General features: G+C 48.6%; 1 protein-coding gene across 1 annotated transcript in view; it reads right to left on the minus strand.

Moving 5' to 3' along the window:
• Nucleotides 1-1,288: 1,288 nt before the first annotated feature.
• The window catches only part of LOC139281400 (carbohydrate sulfotransferase 1), a 38,966-nt gene continuing 16,792 nt past the window's right edge, over nucleotides 1,289-23,462 (minus strand). Inside the window, exons 2-3 of the mRNA XM_070901559.1 lie at nucleotides 22,817-22,994; nucleotides 1,289-2,415 (exon numbers count right to left, since the gene is read on the minus strand). Coding sequence (XP_070757660.1) covers nucleotides 1,289-2,415; nucleotides 22,817-22,961 — 1,272 coding nt within the window. The 5' untranslated portion in view covers nucleotides 22,962-22,994. The remainder of the gene's footprint in view (nucleotides 2,416-22,816; nucleotides 22,995-23,462) is intronic.

Raw genomic sequence — 23,462 nt, forward strand, 5'->3', positions numbered from 1 at the left:
TGCCCCATCTATGGGGGTGCGGGGGGTGGAGGGGGGGTGGAGTAAGGTCATGCACCTGCGCTGGGGTAACGAGGGACTTTGGTTGGGGAGGGACGCACTTGCGCTGGGATAAGGGACTTCGGCTGGCACTTGGTGGCTTCTGGGGAGATCTATCCTCTGTGGCTTCTGGAAGTCAAAAGTGGATCGAGTTACAATTTGCAAAGTCAGTGAGAACTTAGGCTGGGTTCCAATTATACATTCCAGAGAAATTTCAAGGTGTGGCTTATCCTCCAAGGGGACCAATCAGAAGCAAGGAGCGGCCATTTTTACAGTACAAATAAACACGTCTTTTATTTTAACATTCATTTCCATCATAACGTCCAGCAGTTTCTGCTCACACACACCGTCAATTAATGAACAGGCTTCATTCACCCACTACTGGTGTAAACACAGTCACATGAGGACAAATATTGGAATTAATATCAATACTTTTTAATTGAAATAAGTTTACAGTCATAAACCCTTTGCAGAAATCACTCTCCGAGATGGTAGATTTAATTAAACCCTAAATCACCAAAGTTCTTCCTTGTGGGTCCTCTTGTTTAAAACCATCAGTTACAAATCTTTGTTTATACAGCACCGTAACATCCCAAAACACTTCACATACAGTCAATGACTCTGACAGGCCTTTCTTGGTGCTATGGAAGTTAATTCAGCATAGCAAGATCCCAGAAACAGTTCCACAATGGATGACCAGTTTTTGGCGTATTTGTTGAGGAAAGAATGTCAGCCAAGACCCTAGAACCACCCCCAGCCACTCCTCCCTATCCCTTCACTCTCCCTCCCCATTCCTTCACCCCTAACCCCTCTCCCATTGTTCCCCCCTCCCCACCTCTCCATTCTCTCCCCCCCGCCATCTCTCCCTCCCCACTGCTCCACACTCTCCCCTCCCCATCCCTTCACCCCCAGCCCCCCCTCCCCATCACTCTCTCTCACTCCCTCCCCCACCCCCACCCCTCTCCTGAAGCGGTTACCGGGGACTCAGTCGGCCCGACTTTGTTCCCATGGACCGGGCGATGGTCTGGTACCCGATTGGAGACCGGGGCTCGCGAGCAGTAAAGTGATGGGAGTCCGGGGCCCAATTTCGGGTGTGACTCGGGCCTATTTCGGGCCTGAGCCAATTCCGCCCCCCCCCCCCCCGCCCCACCCCCAGCCCCGGTTCCTGGCTTCCCTCCCGTGGGCTGCCCTCGCCTCTGTGCTGCCGCAGGAAAGCCTCCTGTGATGATGCGAACGGTGCCGCCAAGGCTGTCTACAGGAAGGGCAGGAATGTCCTGGACTGCACCAAGGTGTGGGAGACATCGCGCAGCTGCTGCAGGGAGCGGGCCGGCCGGTAGCCCAGCTGGAGCAGAGTGTGGTTGCACAGATGTTGCACCGTTTGCACAATGTGGAAGGGCAGGTTGAGCCTCCAGCTCTCTGCCGTGGCGCTGGAGTTCCGGGACGTGGCGTATTTGTGATTGCCCGCCGGCCCGCGGGGCCCCTGGGTGTTCTGCGCCATCCATCGCTTCACCTGGGGGTCCAGCTCCAGACCCAGGAAATGGTAAATCTGGGCGGCTTTCCACAAGGGCGCTCTGGCCAGGTCCTCGTACCTGACCAGCATGTACCTGCCCCTGAGCCAGGCCGGTTTGCTGAGCCCCGTGCCCGCAGAACCGGACAGGTCGGCACAAGTGCTGGCTATTTGGGAGAGGTCCACGCCGCGGGGCTTTCTGCCCGTGGCGTTCCAGATGTTCCAGGCCCGGTAGTGGTCGGTGAAGGTGGCCATGCGGGAGGCCAGGATGCCCCGGGGGTCGCGGACCAGGTGGATGATCTTCAGGTTGAGCCGGGGGTCCTCGCTCAGGGGGCGCAGCTCTTGGATCTCGGGGATCCTGACGATCTTGATCGCCACGTGTGAGTGCGTCTGGCAAACCTGCGACGCCAGGGTCAGGTTCAGCACCTTGCATTGCTTGGCGCACCGCTGTTCCGTCGCCTCGCCCGAGTCCCTGTCCAGGTGGCAGAGCGGGGGCTCGCACAGAGCGTTGCTGGCCCCCCTGCGGAAAAACGCCGCTGTCTCGTGTTCCCGGGGCGCGGGTCTCACATAATTCTCCACAAAATTCACATTGCAGTGGTACAAGTTGCTGAGCAAGTCTCTGTGGGCCCCCAGCAGTGCCCGCCTGTCCCCCACGCCCCCGGGCCTGGCGCTGGAGTTGGCGAACACCTGCTGGACATGGTAGAGAGGCTCGAACAGGTAAAACATGGCGGGGTGCTGGTTGAATAACTGCCCCAGGAATGACGAGCCGCTCCTGGTGGTGGCGAGGATCAGGATGTGTTGCCGCTCCTGTCTCTGATCTTGACTGGGCGGCTCCCTCTGTGGGTGAAAGATCCCAGAGCAGCCGCTGGAACCTGCAGCAGAACAGGGAAAGGACACAGCCTGTCAGATGGTCAGCGAGGGACCCTGCGTTACACCCGACACTGCATCATCTCACTCAATGGCCACACATTTCCTACAACGCTAAAAGCATTCATGCACAGGCAACTTGCACCCTTTAAAATGAAGTTCTGGACTGGGCATCAGGCAGCTTAGAACTCATTTTGTGTGGAGCAAATCATCCTCGACACAGGGGACTGCCTGAGAAGAGAAGAAGAACTATTATTATACACCCATTAAACATTTAATTCAAGAGAACTGTGCCCAGTGCCCCTGGTGTGATTGTGCAATGCCCAGTGCCCCCGGTGTGACTGTACAGTGCCCAGAACTCCCAGTGTGGCTGTACAGTGCCCAGTGCCCCCGGTGTGACTGTACATGCCCAGAATTCCCAGTGTGACTGTACAGTGCCCAGTGCGGCTGTACCAGTGCTCCCAGTGTGGCTGTACAGTGCCCAGAACTCCCAGTGTGACTGCACAGTGCCCAGTGGTCCCAGTGTGACTGTATAGTGCCCAGTGCTCCCAGTGTGACTGTACAGTGGTCCCAGTGTGACTGTGCAGTGCCCAGTGCTCCCAGTGTGACTGAACAGTGCCCAGAACTCCCAGTGTGACTGTACAGTGGTCCCAGTGTGACTGTACAGTGCCCAGAACTCCCAGTGTGACTATACAGTGGTCCCAGTGTGACTGTACAGTGCCCAGAACTCCCAGTGTGACTGTACAGTGCCCAGTGCCCCCGGTGTGACTGTACATGCCCAGAATTCCCAGTGTGACTGTACCAGTGCTCCCAGTGTGACTGTACAGTGCCCAGTGGTCCCAGTGTGACTGTACAGTGCCCAGAACTCCCAGTGTGACTGTATAGTGCCCAGTGCTCCCAGTGTGACTGTACAGTGGTCCCAGTGTGACTGTACAGTGCCCAGTGCTCCCAGTGTGACTGTACAGTGGTCCCAGTGTGACTGTACAGTGCCCAGTGTTCCCAGTGTGACTGTACAGTGCCCAGTGGTCCCAGTGTGACTGTACAGTGCCCAGTGGTCCCAGTGTGACTGTACAGTGCCCAGTGGTCCCAGTGTGACTGTACAGTGGTCCCAGTGTGACTGTACAGTGCCCAGTGGTCCCAGTGTGGCTGTACAGTGCCCAGAACTCCCAGTGTGACTGCACAGTGCCCAGTGCTGTACTCTGCTCTCGGTGTGACTGTACAGTGCCCAGTGGTCCCAGTGTGACTGTACAGTGCCCAGTGGTCCCAGTGTGACTGTACAGTGCCCAGAACTCCCAGTGTGACTGTACCAGTGCTCCCAGTGTGGCTGTACAGTGCCCAGAACTCCCAGTGTGACTGCACAGTGCCCAGTGGTCCCAGTGTGACTGTACAGTGCCCAGTGCTGTACTCTGCTCTCGGTGTGACTGTACAGTGCCCAGTGCTGTACTCTGCTCTCGGTGTGACTGTACAGTGCCCAGTGCTGTACTCTGCTCTCGGTGTGACTGTACAGTGCCCAGTGGTCCCAGTGTGACTGTACAGTGCCCAGTGCTGTACTCTGCTCTCGGTGTGACTGTACAGACTCATTATCCTCTCTTGGGATTTAGTACCAGTGACCCTGATTTGTCCCCTGTGTGATATCGCATTAGAAGCCCGCCTGAACTCTAAACATAATCACATCCACAGAACTTCCCTTATCAACCGTGGCTCAGTGGGTAGCACTCTCACCTCTGAGTCACAACCTCAGGACGCCTCAATGCGCTTTACAGCCATTGAAGTACTTTTTGGCGTGCAGTCACTGTTGTAACGTGGGAAACGCGGCAGCCAATTTGCGCACAGAAAGCTCCCACCAACAGCAATGTGATAATGACCAGATAATCTGTTTTTGTTATGTTGACTGAGGGGCTGGCCCAGGACACTGGGGAAAACTCCCCCTGCTCTTCTTCGAAGGGTTAGCGCCAGCGAGAGTCGACAGTAGCGCCACTCGGCAACTTCAGTGTGTCAGTACCGGCGGCACTGAGGAGAATCTCCTGGGAGTGTTGCGCCGGTGTGCTTTGCCCCCGGTAGCGGCACGGAAGCAAACTTTGGTTTGCTCGCCACCCGCGGTGAGCCGCCAGAGAGAGCCTGGCATGCAGCGCTGTCCCGGGGTGGAAAGGGGAGTGTGATTGATATTTGGAATTGTCTTGTTGTGATTTAACTTTATTTGGGTGAGTAATGTGTAAGGAATGTTTTTGGTGAATTTTGGTCTGGTGGGGTTTTTTTTGTAGCGAGGCCTCTCTTAGGGCACTACGAAGCCGGCTCTTTAGCAACGGGTCTTTCAGTTGCTCACCCGGTCCAGCGCCGTAAGATAAGTGTGAAATGCCTCCCTTAGTGCATTTTCAGGGTGCTGAAACTGAATTTTGCTGGGCCCGGTGCTAAAAACCTTCCCCCCCTAAATTTAGCGTCCAGGCGATATTAGTGCCTCAGGAGCCCTCCAATGGAATTTCTAGCCCATTTGTCTCATGATTAATCGTAGCAAGCTCTTGTTGCACCTTAGTGTCAGCCAGGGTCAGCCAGGAGCTTCTGATTACAGGACGGGACAAACCAACACATTCACCCAAACCAATAGTGGCACACGTTTCAAATCACTTTTCAGAACTTAAATGTAATGGCTGCGGAGAAAGTTCGGGGAAAGGAAGTGAGGGAGAGCTCTCTCAGAGGGAGCGCACTGGGGCGATGGGCCAAATGGGGAGTGAGCAATGCAGGACTCTGAGCAGAAGGGGTTTTTGCCTCCAACCCTTCACAATAACTGAACAAAATCAGGTTTCAGCATTTCACGCTGCCTTCTCAAATGACGCGAGAATTGCAGGTGCCGTTGAGAGATGGTATCCAGGGCTCGGGATCTGGGGGTTAACGATAGTGGATGGTGCGATGCAGAAAGCCCAGAGCCTGTAGAATAGTCTACAATGCACTGCACTCGTCCAACACCCCACTTCATTTTTAAGGACACTCTCGGACATATTTTCCCAACTCCTTCGATGGCTCAGAGGCTAAATACACTGCCTGATACGTCACTGCTTTAGAGGTCAGCAAGATCCCAGCATCAATCAATCCTTACTCTGTGTTGAGTTCGCTCATCTCGGCTGAGAGTGTTGCTTTGACCTCAGCATCTTGGAGGTAAAAACCAACTCGGGTTCCCATTCCTGATCGCCACCCAGTGACTCTTACTGAAAAACGCCTCCAAACTCGACTATTCCAACACCCTCCTGGCTAACCTCCCATCTTCCACCCTCCATAATCTTGTACTAACTGGCACCAAGTTCCGCTCACCCATCGCCCCCTCTGCTCACTGCCCTACATTGGCGCTCGGTCCTGCAACACTTCGATTTTAAAATTCTCATCCTTGTTTTCAAATCCCTCCATGGTCTCGCCCCTCCCTATCTCTGTACTCTCCTCCAGCCCCACAACTAATACTCTCAATCCTCCCCCCCCTCCCCCCCCCCACCCCCACCCCCCAGAACACTCGGTCCCTCCGAATCTGGAACAACCCCGCCCCCCACTCTCGCCCCACCATGAGTGGCGGTACCTTCAGTTGCCTAGGCTCCACATTGGAATTCCCTCCCTAAACCTCTACACCTCTCTCGCCTCCTTAAAACCTCTCTCTCCTCCTTAAAACCTACTCTTTGACCAAGGTTCTGGTCACCTGTCCTATAACTCCTTCTTTTCCTTCTGCCTCTGTGAAGCTCCGTGTTAAAGGTGCTGTACACGGGCGAGGTGTTCTGGATGTCAGTTAAAACAGAATTGGGCGGATTGTGATGCCGTCTATAGTGGAATAGTTTGCCACTCACCATCTGTTTAACGCGGGTTCTCCACTGACAGTGTTCACCCACTGACACAGATCTGTGCATTTCCAGCAATCGCAGTTTTTAGTTTATCTGTTGTCGTGAATTCTCTTCTTGACATTCAATATTTACATTGAATTTTCGCATAAAATCAACTACAGAGAAATAGGCAGCATAAATAATCCATATCTCTCACAGGCTGACAGTATCTTGCACCGCTTAATGATCACTGCTAAGTCTGTGTTTTGACTTTAACTTTCAAATGTCATTCTTGAGTTGAGAACAGATCGGTTTGATTGACGCAGATTTCAATGGTGTGCTTTATAAACATCAGCTCCCCTGTCAGCCCGAGAACTGTCTTGTCCCACAGCGGCAATGTGTGTGATCTCACCCTGACAGCAGTGTCTTCACATCTTACAACTGACCACCTGTAAACAAAGGTCAGCATTTTGCCAAGTCTGTTTCCTCAGTTTCATTGGTTTTATTCACAAAGTATTTTGATTTGTTGCAGCGATCTCCTACACTAATTAAAATATTGTATAAGAATCTGTTTGTTTCTTTCTGAATATCAGAGTGGCTCTAGAAGTATTGGGTTTGGGGCTTTGACACATGGGAAGAGGAGGAGGCCATTCGGCCCCTCGAGCCTGTTCTGACATTCAATGAATCACAGCTAATCTGTAACCTAACTCCATCCATCTGCCGATCTCCATATCCCTTAATATACTTTTCTAGCAAAATCCTATCGATCTCAGATTTAAAATGATTAGCATCTGATGCTTTGTGTGGGAGAGAGTTCCACACTTCCACCCTTTGCGTGAAGAACATAGGAATTTGGAGCAGGAGTAGGCCATTTGACCCCTTGAGGCTGCTCCGCCATTTAATAAGATCACGGCTGATCTGACCTTGAGCTCAGTTCCACTTTCCTGCCTGCTCCGCATAACAGAGAAGGTTCATTAGGTTGATTCCGGAGATGAGGGGGTTGACTTATGAAGATAGGTTGAATAGGTTGGGCCTCTACTCATTGGAGTTCAGAAGAATGAGAGGGGATCTTATCGAAACATATAAGATAATGAGGGTGCTCGACAAAGTGGATACAGGGAGGATATTTCCACTCCTGGGGGAAACTAAAACTAGGGGACATCATCTCAGAATAAGGGATCGCCCATTTAAAACTGAGATGTGGAATTATCTGCCCCAGAGAGCTGTGGAGGCTGGGTCATTGAATATATTTAAGGCGGAGATAGACAGATCTTTGAGCGATAAGGGAATAAAGGGTTATGGGAAGCGGGCAGGGAAGTGGAGCTGAGTCCATTATCAGATCAGCCATGATCGTATTAAATAGTGGAGCAGGATCGAGGGCCCAGGTGGCCTACTCCTGCTCCTATTTTCTTGTGTTCTTATGTTCTCAACTCTGTTATCGTTCAAAAATCTGTCGATCTCCACCTTAAATATATTCAATGACCAGCCTCCACAGCTCTCTGGGGAAGAGAATTCCACAGAGTTACGACTCTCAGAGAAGAAATTCCTTCTCATCACTGTTCTAAATGGGAGACCACTTATTCTTAAACTATGCCACTAGTTCTGGATTCTCTCAAGAGTGGAAATATCCTCTCTGCGTCTACCTTGTCAAGCCCCCTCAGTATCTTATGTTTCAATAAGATCAACTCTCATTCTTCTGAACTCCAATGAGTATAGGCCCAACCTGCTCAATCTTTCCTCATAAGTCAACCCCCTCATCTCCGGAATTGACCGAGTGAACCTTCTCTGAACTGCCTGCAGTGCAAGTATATCCTTCCTTAAATAAGGAGATTAAGGACCCGAAATCGGTGAAACCGAAGGTCCGCCCAAGTGCCGCCCGAAGGACCACCGATGGCCACCGAGCGACCGGGCAGAACTTTGCCAGGAAGGTGCCACTAAAAGTGCCCGGCGGGAAAATAACGACTTATGTTGTCAATCTGGGCGGCAGCGGGCAGGAGCTCTCAATCTCGGCGGCAAAGGGAGGGTGGAAGACCTGAAAATAAAAATCATTACAAAGAAAAAAAACACCGGAGCACTTTCAGGGGGCCCCATCCAGGTAAGTCGCTGTAAAAATGTTTTCTTAAAGATGTTCACTAAACTTTTATTGCAGGTCTTCGTACTTACTGTCGGGGTTAGATTGGCTTCCATGCAGGGGTTCTTCCCCCTGCTGGTGCCAATGCCCGCCGACTCTCGCCCGCTCCAATCTGGCAGCTCGGCGGGCGGGAGGACATTTACGCTACTTCGCCATCAGCGGCCATCAGCGGGCGGTTCCCGGCAGTACTTCCCTCCCGCCCACTCCAGCCCAAGTGGAAACTGGCACAGAGGGGAGACTGAAGGCAAAACTCAGCAGCTGTCGGTGGCAATGGGCACCATTGGGCAGTAAGGCCATCAATATCGGGGTCCAAAACTGTATGCAGTACTCTAGGTGTGGCCTCACCAATACCCTGTACAGTTGTAGCAGTTCCGTGCTTTTATACTCCATCCCCCTTGTAATAAAGGCCAAAATCCATTTGCCTTCCTGATTAATTGCTGTACCTGCATACTAATGTTTTGTGTTTCATGCACAAGGACCCCCAGGTCCCTCTGTCCTGCAGCATTTTGTAGTTTCTATTTAAATAATAATTTGCTTTTTTGTTGCCAAAGTGGATAACCTCACATTTTCCTACATTATACTCCATCTGCCAAATGTTTGCCGACTCACTTAGCCTGTCTGTATCCCTTTGCAGATTCTTTGTGTCCTCCTCATAACTTGCTTTCCCACCCATCTTTTTATCATCAGCAAACTTGGCTACATTACACTCAGTCCCTTCATCCAAGTCATTAATATAGATTGTAAATAATTGAGGCCCCACCACTAGCGGCACCCCACCAGTTACCATTTTACAACCAAAAAATGACACATTTATCCTGACTCTATGTTTTCTGTTAGTTAGCCAATCCTCTATCCATGCTAATATATTACCCCCAACCCGTGAGCTCTTATCTTATGCACTAACCTCTTATGTGGCACCTTATTGAATGCCTTCTGGAAAACCAAATACACCACATCCATTGGTTCTCCCTTATCCACCCTGCTCATTACATCCTCAAAGAGCTCCAGCAAATTTGTCAAACATGATTTCCCTTTCTTAAAACGATGCTGACTCTGCTTGATTGAATCATGCTTTTCCAAATGTCCTGCTACTGCTTCCTTAATAATGGATTCCAGCATTTTACCAACGACAGATGTTAGGCTAACTGGTCTATAGTTTCCTGCTTTCTGTCTTCCTCCTTTTTCAAATAGGGGGCGTTACATTTGCGGTTTTCCAATCCGCTGGAACCTCTCCAGAATCTAGGGAATTTTGGTAGATTACAAGGCATCCACTATCTCTGCAGCCACTTCTTTTAAAACCCTAGGATGAAAGCGATCGGGTCCAGGGGACTTGTCCACCTTTAGTCCCATTATTTTACCGAGTACTTTTTTCTTTGGTGATAGTGATTGTTTTAAGTTCCTCCCTCCTTATAGCCCCTTGATTATCTATTATTGGGATGTTTTTAGTGTCTTCTACCATGAAGACCGATACAAAATATTTGTTCAATGTCTCTGGCATTTCCCTGCTCCCCATTATTAATTCCTCAGTCTCATCCTCTAAGGGACCAACATTTACGTTTGCTACTCTTTTCCTTTATTATATACATGTAGAAGCTCTTACTATCCATTTTTATATTGCTTGCTAGTTTACTCTCAAAAACTATCTTTCCTCTCTGCAATTTTTTTAGTCATCCATTGCTGATTTTTAAAAAATTTCCCTATCTTCTAGCCTCCCACTAATCTTGGCAACTTTGTAAGCCATTTTTTTCAATTTGATACCATCCTTTACTTCCTTAGTTAACCACGGATGGTTCTCCCTTCTTTTAAAGTCTTTCCTTCTCACTGGAATATATTTTTGTTGAGAGTTATGAAATATCTCCTTAAATGTCAGCCGCTGTTTATCAACCGTCTTACACTTTAATCTATTTTCCCAGTCCACTTTTGCCAATTCTGCCTTCATACCTTTGTAATCACCTTTATTTAAGATCAGGACACTGGTTTGAGATCCAACTCTCTCACCCTCCAACTGAAGTTAAAATTCAACCATGCTATGATCACTCTTTCCTAGGGGACCCTTTACTATGCGTATTCTTTACTAGGTGTTTCCTAACTTCCCTCCTGAATGGCCTTGCTCTGATTTCAAGACTCTGAGTCCTAGACTCGCCCACCAGCAGAATAAGTTTCTCTCTATCTGCCCTATCAACCCCTTTCAAAATCCTATAAACCTCAATCCAATCACCCCTGAATCTTCTATACTCCAGGGAATACAAGCCGAGTTTATGTGACACAGCAAGAGTTTCAGCCGAGTCTGGACTGTAATGATTGGGAAGTTTGTGGAGAAGCGTCAGGAGAAAGTTTAGCACAACAGTAACCTTGTGATTCCTTTAATCTGTGCTCTAAATGTGGCCAATGCTGGGAGCTGCATTTAGTCCAGTCCCCAACAATTGAGGTGGTTATGAGGGCTGCTTCTAATGGTGTGAAGAGTAAACCAGGTCAGACCGAGTAAGGACAGTGAGTTAACCTTCCCTGAAGGACACTAGAGTGAACCCGCTGTCAATATGTCAATATTCCAATTTTCATCTTCACTTTTTCTCAGCTCAGTTATCAAATTACCAGACTTACTGAATTCTTAAAAGCAAGAAGCTAGAAAATACTGTCACTGAAGAATTAGAAACCCCAGGACCAGACGGCTTCCATCTCAGGGTTTTAAAGGAAGTGAGCGCATTACAGATGCCCTAACTATAATCTTCCAAAGTTTTCTCGATTGAGGAACTGTCGTTTTAGATTGGAAAATTGCACAAGTCACTCCACTATTTAAAATTGCTAGAGTCTATAATTAAGGATAGGGTGACTGAACAGGTCAAAAATCTTCAGTTGATGAGAGAGAGCCAGCATGGATTTGTGAAAGATCAGTCATGCCTGGCAAAACTGATTGAATTTTTTGAAGAGGTGACTAAAGTAGTGGACAGGGGAATATCTGTGGACTTCCAGAAGGCATTTGATAAAGTCCCTCATAAGAGACTGTTAACTCAGGTAGAATCCCACGGAATTGAGGGCACATCATTGACCTGGTTAGGAGATTGGCTGAGTGGCAGGAGACAGGCAGTACAGATAATGGGCAGGTACTCAAATTGGTAGGATGTGACCAGTGGTGTCCCGTAGGAATCTGTGTCGGGGCCTCAACTATTCACAGTATTTATTAACAACTTAGATGACAGCATAGAAAGTCATATATCCAAATTTGCCGATGACATAAAGATAGGTGGCATTGTAGAGAGTGTAGATGAAAGCAGAAAATTACACAGGGACATTGATAGATTAAGTGAATGGGCAAAACTGTGGCAAATGGATTTCAATGTAGGCAAATGTGAGGTTATCCACTTTGGACCTAAAAAGGACCCGCAGGGTACGTTCTAAATAGTGAAAAGCTGAAAACAGTGGATGCCCAAATAGATTTGGGAGTCCAGGTACATAGATCATTAAAATGTCAAGGACAGGTACAGAAAATAATCAAAAGGCTAATAGAATGCTGGCCTTTCTATCTAGAGGACTAGAGTACAAAGGGATAGAAGTTATACTGCAGCTGTACAAAGCCCTGGTTGGACCACACCTGGAGCACTGTGAGCAGTTCTGGGCACCACACCTTAGGGAGGATATATTGACGTTGGAGGGAGCGCAGTGTACGTTTACCAGAATGATACCTGGACACAAGGGTTAACTTATGAGGAGAGATTAAATTATATACAAATTAAGATTGTACTCCCTAGAATTTAGACAGTTAGGGGGTGATCTGATCGAAGTTTTCAAGGTATTAGGGTAAAAGATAAGGTAGATAGAGAGAAAGCATTTCCGTTGGTTGGGGAGCCTAGGAGTAGGGGACATAGTCTCAAGGTTAGAGCTAGACATTTCAAGAGTGAAATTAGGAAACACTTCTACACACAAAGGTGGTAAAAGTTTGGAACTCTCTTCCGTAAATGGCAATTGATGCTAGATCAATTGTTAATTTTAAATCTAAGATTGATACATTTTTGTTAACCAAAGGCATTGAGGGATATGGGCTAAAGGCGGATGGATGGAGTTAAGTTGCAGATCAGCCATGATCTCATTGAATGACGGAACAGGCTCGAGGGGCTCAATGACCTCCTCCTGTTCCTAAGTTCCTAGATGCATTGGGTCAATTGCGATATCTGAGACTCCCAAGATGGTAGACGGCGAACTAGACAGACCTGGGTCTTTTGACATCTAGCCATTCCTATATTTCTATTTATAAATGAATTAGTCTGAAGTGCAGTCACTGTTGCTTTGTAGGTGGACACCTGCATAAAACAGTCATTGGAACTCAATCAGGGGCTGTGCTAATTAACCCATTAAAGACACTCTCTTTGTGTTCATGTCACACTTTTGGTATTTGCTGTTTGTTCTATGCCTCGTATTACTGCTTGTTTGGAAATAAAGTTATTAGTTACTCCAAGATGAACCCGTTGACCCTCTACGGTGATGTCCACTGTTGGAAAAGTTAAGAGGCTCGTGTTGAGCCACCTTTAGTCCGTTAGATAAATAGTTGCTGTAGACCCTCCCAGAGGACACAGATTTAAGTAATTGGAAAAAGAACCAGAAGGGAGATGAGGGAAAAAATTCTACGCAGCGAGTTGTTGTGATCTGTAACGCGCTGCCTGAAAGGGCGGTGGGAGCAAATTCAATAGTAACTTTCAAAAGGGAATTGGATAAATACTTGAAATGGAAACATTTACAGGGCTATGGGGAAAGAGTAAGGGGAGAGGATTTAATTGGACAGCTCTACCAAAGAGCCGGCACAGGCATAATGGGCTGAAAGATTCTATGATTCTATGGAGCAGCTACAGATAAAGAGGCACAGGGGCTGAGCAATATGATTGGAATGTTGTACGTTCAATTGAATCAAGCCTCAATCCCAAACACAGAACACAACTTCCGTCGTATTACCACCACTTCACAACTCAACTTCCCATATCAAATTACAACAAATTACAAAGTACTTCATTGGCTGTAAAGTGCTTCACGAAGTCCGGTGGTCGTGAAGGACACTGTATACGTTCAGCCATGAACTCATTGAATGGCAGTGCAGGCTAGAAGGGCTGAATGGCCTGCTCCTGCACCTATTTTCTATGTTTCTATGTTTTCTATAGAAGTGTATGTCTTTCTTTTTACTTCAACCCGTTAAATAAAGTCAAGCACCGGCTCACTTAAAAGTTGAGGCTCATGATCAATTTTGAGAAGAAGCAGATTACTCTCCAGATTTCTTGGGATAACAGCAGAGAGCTCAGAATTTGTAACATGCTTTGAGATCGGAGTTCCCTGTAATCATCACTCTCTCACATCTGCTTTTCCCTGGTTCAAGCCCTTTGTTAAGCCCTGAATCAATCCCTCTGCAGATGGCTGTGTTATTGTGAACTTCACGGTTTTATTTTAAACAATATCCTGTCTGTGTGACATCTTGTCAATGCACATATAATTATTGGGAGGCAGAATTACTCATAACTGGAACTACCAAAATTATAAAACAATTAACGAGTAATTACTTGGAAAAAGATGAACCATTCTGCTGCAATGGAAGTGGTGAAAGGGTTAATGAAATAGTTACATTATTTTGTCAATCACCATTCATTGAAATCTCAAACATAAAACTGGAGTCAGGATGTTGAAATACATTAACTGGTCCCTCTCTGGGTGTAAAGATAATTCAAAAACAATTACATTTTGATAACAGAGGATGAAAACTAAAACCATCATAATAAAATTAATTAGAATTAATAGAAAGTTACAACATGGAAAGAGACCATTTCAGCCCACCGTGTCCATGCCGGCCGACCAAGAGCTATCCAGCTTAATCCCACTTTCCAGCTCTAGGTCCGTAGACCTGTAGGTTACAGCACTTCAAGTGCATATCTACTTGTGCATAATTTTACAAACCTCTATTAAATCTCCTCTTAGCCATTCAGCTCCAATGGAAACTGTCTCAGGATCTCAAGTCTCTCCTTATAGACAAACATTGAAACCATCCAAAGACACCACACTTGTGCCTCACTCCACCCTCCTCCTCCTCAACACCCCCTTCAGGTTGTTGGGGCACAACCTTAGTGTCCTGCGCAACCTTGAACTCAGCTTCAATTTTCAAGACCCTTTGGGGGAGAAATTGGTCTCCTTTGCACCTCCCGCTTGAGCCTCCGGGGGGACGATAATGGGTCGCTGCGACCAGGCGCTGTGAATTGAGTGACTCCCACGAAATTCCCTGCCATTTTTGCGCAGGCGCTAAGACTTAACGCCTCAGTCCTTAGCGCCCCAGTGATCGTGATGTAATCCACTGCGCAGCGCCCTGTTAGCAATGCTGATAATGAAGATCTGCACAATTGATGCAACCTCCCCTTTAAGAGCTGGAAGGAGCCGGTGTGAAAGATCATTCCCAATTGCATTCCACCTGAAATTCATTATCGGTCTGATGGTAGCACCCCTGTAGCGTCCTACTGAAGTAATTAGTGCTTGATTTAGCAAGCCAGCTCTTTCCTGGAGCGCTAACAGTCACTTTATTGGAAGCTGAGAATCATTAGTACCTGGCTCTAATTTTTGAAGATTTCAAAAGTTAGCGCCTAGCCCTTTACCTCCACTGCCACAGCATCACCTGTCTCTGCCTCTCTCTCACTCTCACTGTTCCTGGCTGTGTGTCTGTTCCCCTCACACTCGAGTTCTCTAAAACTCCCGGGTTTTACACTAAATAATCTCTTGGATTTAGTCACACTGATCACTCCAATCTGTGGACCTCATGTCCCCTGTGACCCGGAATGCACCTATTCTGTCCAATACCGGTTAATGATGGTACGATCCAGGGATAATAATAGAGAACTCTTGTTGCATATATTGGCTAATGTAGCCTTGCATATTCCACAATTCTAGATGAAAGATTACCAAGGCCCAACTAGTTTGCCTTCGATCATCATGGTTGTCACATGATGTGGAATCATTGGCCAATCACGGCAATCAGTCTCTATCAATGAGTCTACAACAGACCCAGACATGAGGTGAGGAAAACCCCCAGTGCGGGAGAGCTTTGGGAAGCACAGGTCCAAGGTCTCCTGTTCCTCCTGAGCTCGCTATAGTCACCACACGTCATGTCTCCAAGTACTCTCCTACTGTGTTCTCTTGCCTTTATGGATGTTGGGCTAAAAAATCAGTCTCGTGAGAAAATGATTCCAAATGCAACAAACTGGCTAAACAGAAAGGTTCTCACGGTGAAATCCAACCATTTCCGACTGTTCCGCATTTAGAAGCTGGGCAGTTGGCTTTTACCTGCAGTTTTAAAAGAATAGAGTTGAAGTTTTAAAACAATAAAAATGTAACTTTGCTAATACTGTGGTCAAGCTTCTAAAGCCAAGCTATCTAATGGAATGACAGAATATCTTTCCATGTGACCCACAATGGATCCACTCCAGTCACATTGAGAGAAAACAAAGTAGATCATGGTTATTGATGGCCCGAAATGTTTCTCAGTAATGTGGCCATTTTAGCGACCTGACCCCTGGGATTCACCTGTTGTTTAAAAGCGACTGAAATTTGCATAAATAAACAGTGCCGTGGACAATCTGCCTAGTGACCCGGGAAACAATTCGAACACTGTGGTGTGGGATGCTAGAGACAATGTTCAACCACTTCCATGGTTACCTGATTAGCATTAAAATTACCATAGCAACAGTCTGGATGACATTTCTGATGGTTTGGGGAGTTAACCCCTTCTAATCCAAAATTGATGCTGCAGCAGTATCTTTCCATCGATTAGAATAAAATCCTGTGCAGGCCTTCCAGATAATGTCTAAAATGATACAGCCTCCCGATCTCCTCTGTACACAAACTCCATCTCAACAACTGCATTTATATAACACCTTTAATGTAATAAAATATCCCAAGATGCTTCACAGGAATGTTATTGGGCAAAATTTGACGCCGAGCCGCATAGTAGAAATTAGCATAGGTAACCAAAAGCTTGGTCAAAGAGACATGTTTTAACAAGCGTCTTGAAGGAGGAAAGAGAGGTAGAGAGGCAGAGAGGTTTAGGCAGGGAGTTTCAGAGCTTGGGGCCCAGGCAACTTAAGACACAGCCACCAATGGTGGAGCGATTATAATCAGGATGCTCAAGAGGGCAGAAGTAGAGGAGTGCAGACATGTCGGGGGGTATAGACCCAACCTACTTCCTGATAAGACAACCCTTTCATCTCAGGAATCAACCTAGTGAACCTTCTCTGAACTGCCTCCAATGCAAGTATATCCCTCCCTAAATAAAGAGGGAATTCCAGGGCTTAGGGCCCAGGCAGCTGAAGGCACAGCCGCCAATGGTGGAGTGATTAAAATCGGGGATGCTCAAGCGGCCAGAATTGAAGGAATGCAGAGTTCTTGGAGGGCCAGAGGAGGTTACAGAGATAGGGAAGGGTGAGGCCATGGAGGGAATTAAACATGATGAGAATTTGAAATCCAAGGCATTAGTGGGGCAGGAGTTAGTGAATGTGGAAGTAGGTGGTCTTTGTGATGGAGAGAATATGGGGTCTGAAGCTCAGCTCAGGGTCAAATAAGATGCCAAGGTTGCAAACAGCCTGCTTCAGCCTCAGACAGTGGCTAGAGAGAGGGATGGAGTCAGTGGCTAGGGAACGGAATTTGTGACGGGGACCGAAGACAATGGCTTTGATCGTCCCAATGTTTCACTGGAGGAAATTTCTGCTCATTCAGGACTGGTTATCGGTCAAGCAGCATAACAAATCAGAGGCAGTGGAGGGTTCGAGAGAGGGAGTGGTGAGGTAGAGCTGGGTGTCGTCAGTGTACATGTGCAACCTGATGCTGTGTTTCTGGATGATGTCACCGAAGGACAGCTTGATGAGAAATAGGAAGGGCTAAGGCTAGACCCTGGGGGACACCAGAGGTAACGAAGCCAGAGCAGGAAGAGAAACCGTCGCAGGTGGTTCTCTGGCTACAACTGGTTAGATAAAGTGAGGTTTGTGCTAATTCATTCACTAGTAATCCTGTACAAACTGGACTGAAACTGAATTCATATCAACATAAACCTCTTGCAGTTGGGAGTGAGAAACAGCTTCTCAGTCCCTTGTCCAGGCTGGGTTCAAAGCCAACTAAAAAACAATGGTCGGGTAACTTCAATGATCCCAGGGAAAGCCAAACTCCCAGAGAGTGTGGATCAGAGATAGGATGACAACAGTGGGAGCTGATCCCCTGCCGGTGGTTCCTCAGGATTGTGGAATCAGTGAATCCACTCTGGGTAATCTGACGCACTATGCAGTGCTGTGCACTCAGATCTCACAATGCTGAACTTTATTTGGGGAAGAAAAGCTGATTGGAGACCAGTAAACAGCTTGGAATATTTAAAAAAACTTCTAAACATAAACAGATTTCAGTGAAACGTTAGCAAGGCTGACTAAATAATTAACAAGAATTCCAATTTACTTAATTACACCTTTAAAGTAAGTAAACTGGCGAACGACCAGAACATGTCTATATTTTGAGACTTTGGTTTGCTACCCAAGTGACCGTCCCGGTAAAAGCCGGGAGCGGTGGTCTGAGTGGAGTCAGCTCCCGTGGGTTACCGTCACGCATGTTGGACTGGTCTCAATGTGCCGAGGTGTGTGCGCACGGTTTCAACACCGAGCCAGAAAATTTCATTCACTTTGCTTTCAATTTCCACCCTTCCCTCACCTTCACATGGTTCATCTCCGACTCTTCCCTTCCTCGACTTCTCTGTCTCCATTTCTGGGGATAGGCTATTGACAAATATTCACTATAAACCCACTGACTCCCACAGCTACCTCAAATATACTTCCTCCCACCCCACTTCCTGCAAGGACGCCATTCCATTCTTACAATTTCTCCGTCTCCGTCGCATCCGTTCTGAAGATGCCACCTTCCATATTGATGCTTCCAATATATCTTCCATTTTCCTCAACTGAGGATTCCCCTCTATCCTGGTTGGCATGGCCCTCGACCGTGTCCGTTCCACTTCCCGCACTTCTCCTCTCACCTCTTCCCTTCTTTCCCAGAACCATGACAGGGTTCCCCTTGGCCTCACCTTTCACCCCACCAGCCTCCACGTTCAACGGATCATCCTCCGCCATTTCTGCCACCTCCAGCGCGATCCCACCACCAATCACATCTTCCCCTCTCCTCCCAGCATTCCGGAGGGACCGCTCCCCCCGCGACACCCCGGTCCATTCCGCAGTCACCCCCAGCACCGTCTCCCCTTCCCACGGCACCTTCCCGTGCAAGCGCAGGAGATGCAACACCTGCCCTTTTACCTCCGCCCTTCCCACTGTCCAAGGCCCCAAACACTACTTCCAGGTGAAACACCGATTTACTTGTACTTCTTTCAATTTAGTATACTGTATTCGCTGCTCACGATGTGGTCTCCTCTACATTGGGGAGACCAAACACAGATTGGGTGACCGCTTTATGGAACACCTCCATTCAGTCCATAAGCGTGACCCCGAGCTTCCAGTCGCCAGTCACTTTAATTCTCCGCTCCACTCCCACTTTGACCTCTCTGTTCTCAGCCTCTAACACTATTCCAATGAAGCTCAACAGAAGCTCGAGGAACAGCACCGCAGCTTTTGTTTAGGCACTGTACAGCCTTCCGGACTCAATATCGAGTTCAACAATTTCAGACCATAACCTCTGTCCCTATTTTTTTCTGTCATTTTCTTTCTTTCCCACAACAGCTGTTAATGATTCTGCCGTTCCCATTTGCCTATCTAGACTCATCTTTTGTTCCTTAACTTGTCCCATTCCCATCTCCTTTTGCCTTGCACCATTGTCCTTTTTGTCTCTCTAATCTCTCCTGCCTTCCATCCTATCACAGACCTTCCCTTTTGTTCTTTCCTCCCCTCTCCTTTCCCTGCCCCTACATTTGCTTAACAACCTGTTACGTCTCTAACTTTTTCCAGTTCTGACGAAGGGTCACCGACCTGAAACATTAACTCTGTTTCCTCTCTCCACAGATGCTACCTGATCGCTGAGTATTTGCAGCATTTTCTGTATTTATTTCAGATTTCCAGCATCCGCAGTATTTTGCTTTTCTAACGCCGAGCCAGTGGATTGGCACAGACGTACGTCACAAGTGCAACTCTCTGGCACTAACAAACCAACGATGCCCCACAGGCAGCCGAGCCAATCCTGGGATTGAGCTCCCGATCCCCGGCGGCAACAGGAAAATCTACTGGGAAATACAACAGTGCGAACTGCACAAGGGGAACCTTCTGTACAATGCCGGAAACGTTGGCACACCCTCCCCCTCAGGCTGATCCCATTATATGGAGCACTTTCACTGCCAGGAGCGGAAACATAGGAACAGGAGGAGGCCATTCAGCCCCTCAAGCCTGTTCCTTTATTCAATTAGATTATGACTGATCTGTATCTTAACTCCATCTACACGCCTTGGTTCCGTAACCCTCAATACCCTTACCCAACAAAAATCTATCGATCTGTGTTGAAATTTACAATTGACTCCCAGCCTCAACAGCTTTTTGGGGAGAGAGTTCCAGATTTCCACCACCCTTTGTGTGAAGAAGTGCTTCCTGACATCAACCCTGAAAGGCCTGGCTCTAATTTTAAGGTTATTCCCCTTTGTTCTGGACTCCCCCCACTTTCTACCCTATCGAATCCTTTAATCATCTTAAACACCACAAGGTTGAGAGGAGATCTCATCGAGGTGTACAAAATATTGAGGGGCCTGGACATAATGGATAGTAAGGATCTATTTCCATTGGTGGAGGGGTCTATTACGAGGGGGAATAGTTTTAAGGTGGTTGGTGGAAGGTTTAGAAAGGATTTGGGGGGGAGGGAGGCTTCTTTACGCAGAGGGTTGTGGGGATCTAGAACTCGCTGCCTGGAAGAGTGGTGAATGCAGAAACTCTCACCACTTTTAAGAAATGGTTGGATGGGCACTTAAAGTGCAGTAACCTGCAGGGTCACAGACCAAGAGCTGGTAATTGGGATTAGATTGGATGACCTTTTGTTGGACGGTGCAGATATAATTGGCAAGTACTGCAGAGAATAGAATATGGCCAGGGTGATCTCCTGGACTAGTGTCGATCGTCGGGATGGGTCGGAGAGGAATTTTCCCAGACTTTTTCTCCCTAAATTGGCCTGGGTTTTTATCTGGTTTTTACCTCTCCCAGGAGATCATATGGCTGCGGTTGGGGTGGAGTGTAGAATGTTTCAGTATAAGGGGTGTCGCAGTTGTGGTGAGGCGGATTGGTTGGGCTGGGTGCTCTTTGCCTTTCCGTCATTGTTCATAGGTTTATATGTAACCTTTAGGGCTGCTGACCAAGGGCCGTGTGGCTCTTTGTCGGCCGACGCGGAAACGATGGGCCGGAATGGCCTCCCTCTGCGCTGTAAATTTCTATGTTTCTATGTTTCTAAGTAGATCTCCCCTTAGCCTTCTAAATTGATACAAGTGAAGTGAAACCGACTGCAGGAAACGGATGGGGCCCCGAGCTACACCGAACCAATGGGAAAGTGCAGAGTGAAGATTCACTGGAATGACACCAGGAACGAGAGCTTGTAGTTATGGCGGAAAACTCTAAAAATTGACCTTTTTCCTCAGGAACAGAACAGAAGAAATTTGCAGGGCTATGGGGAAAGAGCTATTGGAAGGACCTATTTCCCTTAGCAGAGGGGTTAACAACCAGGAGGCATAGATTTAAAGTAACTGGTAGGAGGTTTAAAAGGGATTTGAGGGGAACTTTTTCACCCAGAGGGTGGTGGGGGTCTGGAACTCACTGCCTGAAAGGGTGGTAGAGGCAGAAACCCTCACCACATTTAAAAAGTACTTGGATGTGCACTTGAAGTGCCGCAACCTACAGGCTACGGACCTAGAGCTGGAAAGTGGGATTAGGCTGGGTAGCTCTTGGTCGGTGCGAACACGATGGGCCGAATGGCCTCCTTCCGTGCTGTACATTTCTATGATTCTATGAGCAGAGAGTGGGAATAATTGGATAGCTCTTTCAAAGAGCTGGCACAGGCAGGATGGGCCGAATGCTGTAGGATTCGATGCATTATGATATCGAATCCCTTTTGAAACTTACTAATGAGAATCTGCTTCCACCGCCTTTTCTGGCAGTGCGTTGCAGATCACAATAATTCACTCACTGCTTAAAAATTTATACTTAGAAAGTCGAGCTTCAAGCAAGTGATTACCATAACAGTTAAAGGCAACTTTATGAAGCAGGATTGTACAAGGTCGGCAGTTTAATCTACTGTTACACTTGGTCAGGGACTAACTATGTTTAACTCCCCAGCTCCACATGTTCAGCAAATTTCATCCATGGCCCATATTTGTTAACACTGATCCGTGACTAATCTAATTATTTTGATTGGATACCTGACCTCACTTAACCTGTAACTCATAGCCTGATCTTCTCAATCAGAAATATCTGCCCAGTCCACCTAGGAAATTATTGTATCTAACACAGCCCGAGATTCAGCCCGAGCTAGTTAATGTAGAGAGAACTGTGAGCACCAACCTCATTCAGAGCCACTGCCACTCCCCACAACCCTACAGCTCCACCCACTCCCACACACTCCCATTGTCTCACCTCACAGCCTCACTCCCCACAACCCCACACCCCCACTCCCCCAATTCCCAAATCCCCACGCCCCACACCCCCACTCTCCCACTCCCCCACTTCCCAAATCCCCAAATCCCCACTCCCCACAGCCCCACTCCCCACTCCATACAGCCCCTCACCCCATTCCCCATTCCCCATTCCCCACTCCCCATTCCCCACAGCCCGACTCCCCACTCCCCACAGCCCCACTCCCCATTCCCTACTCCATACAGCCCCTCACCCCATTCCCCACTCCCCATTCCCCATTCCCCACTCCCCACTCCCCACTCCCCACTCCCCACAGCCCCACTCCCCACAGCCTCACTCCCCACTCCCCACAGCCCCACTCCTCCACAGCCCCACAGCCTCACTCCCCACTCCCCCACTCCCCATAGCCCCACTCCCACAGCCCTACTCCCCACTCCCCACAGCCTCACTCCCCACTCCCCCACTCCCCACTCCCCCACTCCCCACAGCCTCACTCCCCACTCCCCCACTCCCCACAGCCCCACTCCCCACAGCCCCACTCCCACAGCCCTACTCCCCACTCCCCACAGCCTCACTCCCCATTCCCCCACTCCCCACAGCCCCACTCCCCACTCCCCACAGCCGCACTCCCCACTCCCCCACTCCCCCACTCCCCACAGCCTCACTCCCCACAGCCCCATTCCTCACTCTCCACTCCCCCACTCCCCACAGCCCCACTCCACACAGCCCCACTCCTCACTCCCCACTCCCCCACTCCCCACAGCCCCACTCCACACAGCCCCACTCCCCACTCCCCCACTCTCCACAGCCTCACTCCCCACAGCCCCACTCCTCACTCCCCACAGCCCCACTCCTCACTCCCCACAGCCCCATTCCCACATGTTACCTCTCCGCTGTGAGTGGCAGTGTGTCCCAGTCTCGGTGCCGGGGCAGTGGGAGGTGATGGTGGCGGTTAGGGATCGGATGGCCGTGTACTGAATCCCTAACGAAGCACAGACCAGGAGAAGGATCGTTTTCCAGGAGCACTCCATGCTTTAAATGTTACATCGCGGCTGCAATCTGCCCTGAAAGAAAATATCACACCCGATCAGTGACCCTGGTAACTGTGGGCTCCCAATCAGAGCCAGGACCATTCACACAATATCCTCCACAGATTAAATAGATCAAAATAGATGATTGAGAAATTACAATTGGTGCTAAATAAAGGTGAATGGCAGCCCCTCACCCTCACCCGACCCCTCTCCCTCACCCTATCCCCACTACTCTCCCTCGCCCTCACCCTCTCCTTCACCTTCTCCCTCTCCCGACCCCTCCCTCACCCTCATCCTCTCCCTCCACCGAGCCCTCTCCCGACCCCTCTCCCGACCCCTCACCCTCACCCGACCCTTCTCCCTCACCCTCACCCTATCCCCACTACTCTCCCTCTCCCTCACCCTCTCCTTCACCTTCTCCCTCTCCCGACCCCTCCCTCTCCCTCATCCTCTCCCTCCACCGAGCCCTCTCCCGACCCCTCACCCTCACCCAACCCCTCT

The sequence above is a fragment of the Pristiophorus japonicus genome, chromosome 15, assembly GCF_044704955.1.
Source record: "Pristiophorus japonicus isolate sPriJap1 chromosome 15, sPriJap1.hap1, whole genome shotgun sequence".
NCBI classification, from domain to species: domain Eukaryota; kingdom Metazoa; phylum Chordata; class Chondrichthyes; family Pristiophoridae; genus Pristiophorus; species Pristiophorus japonicus.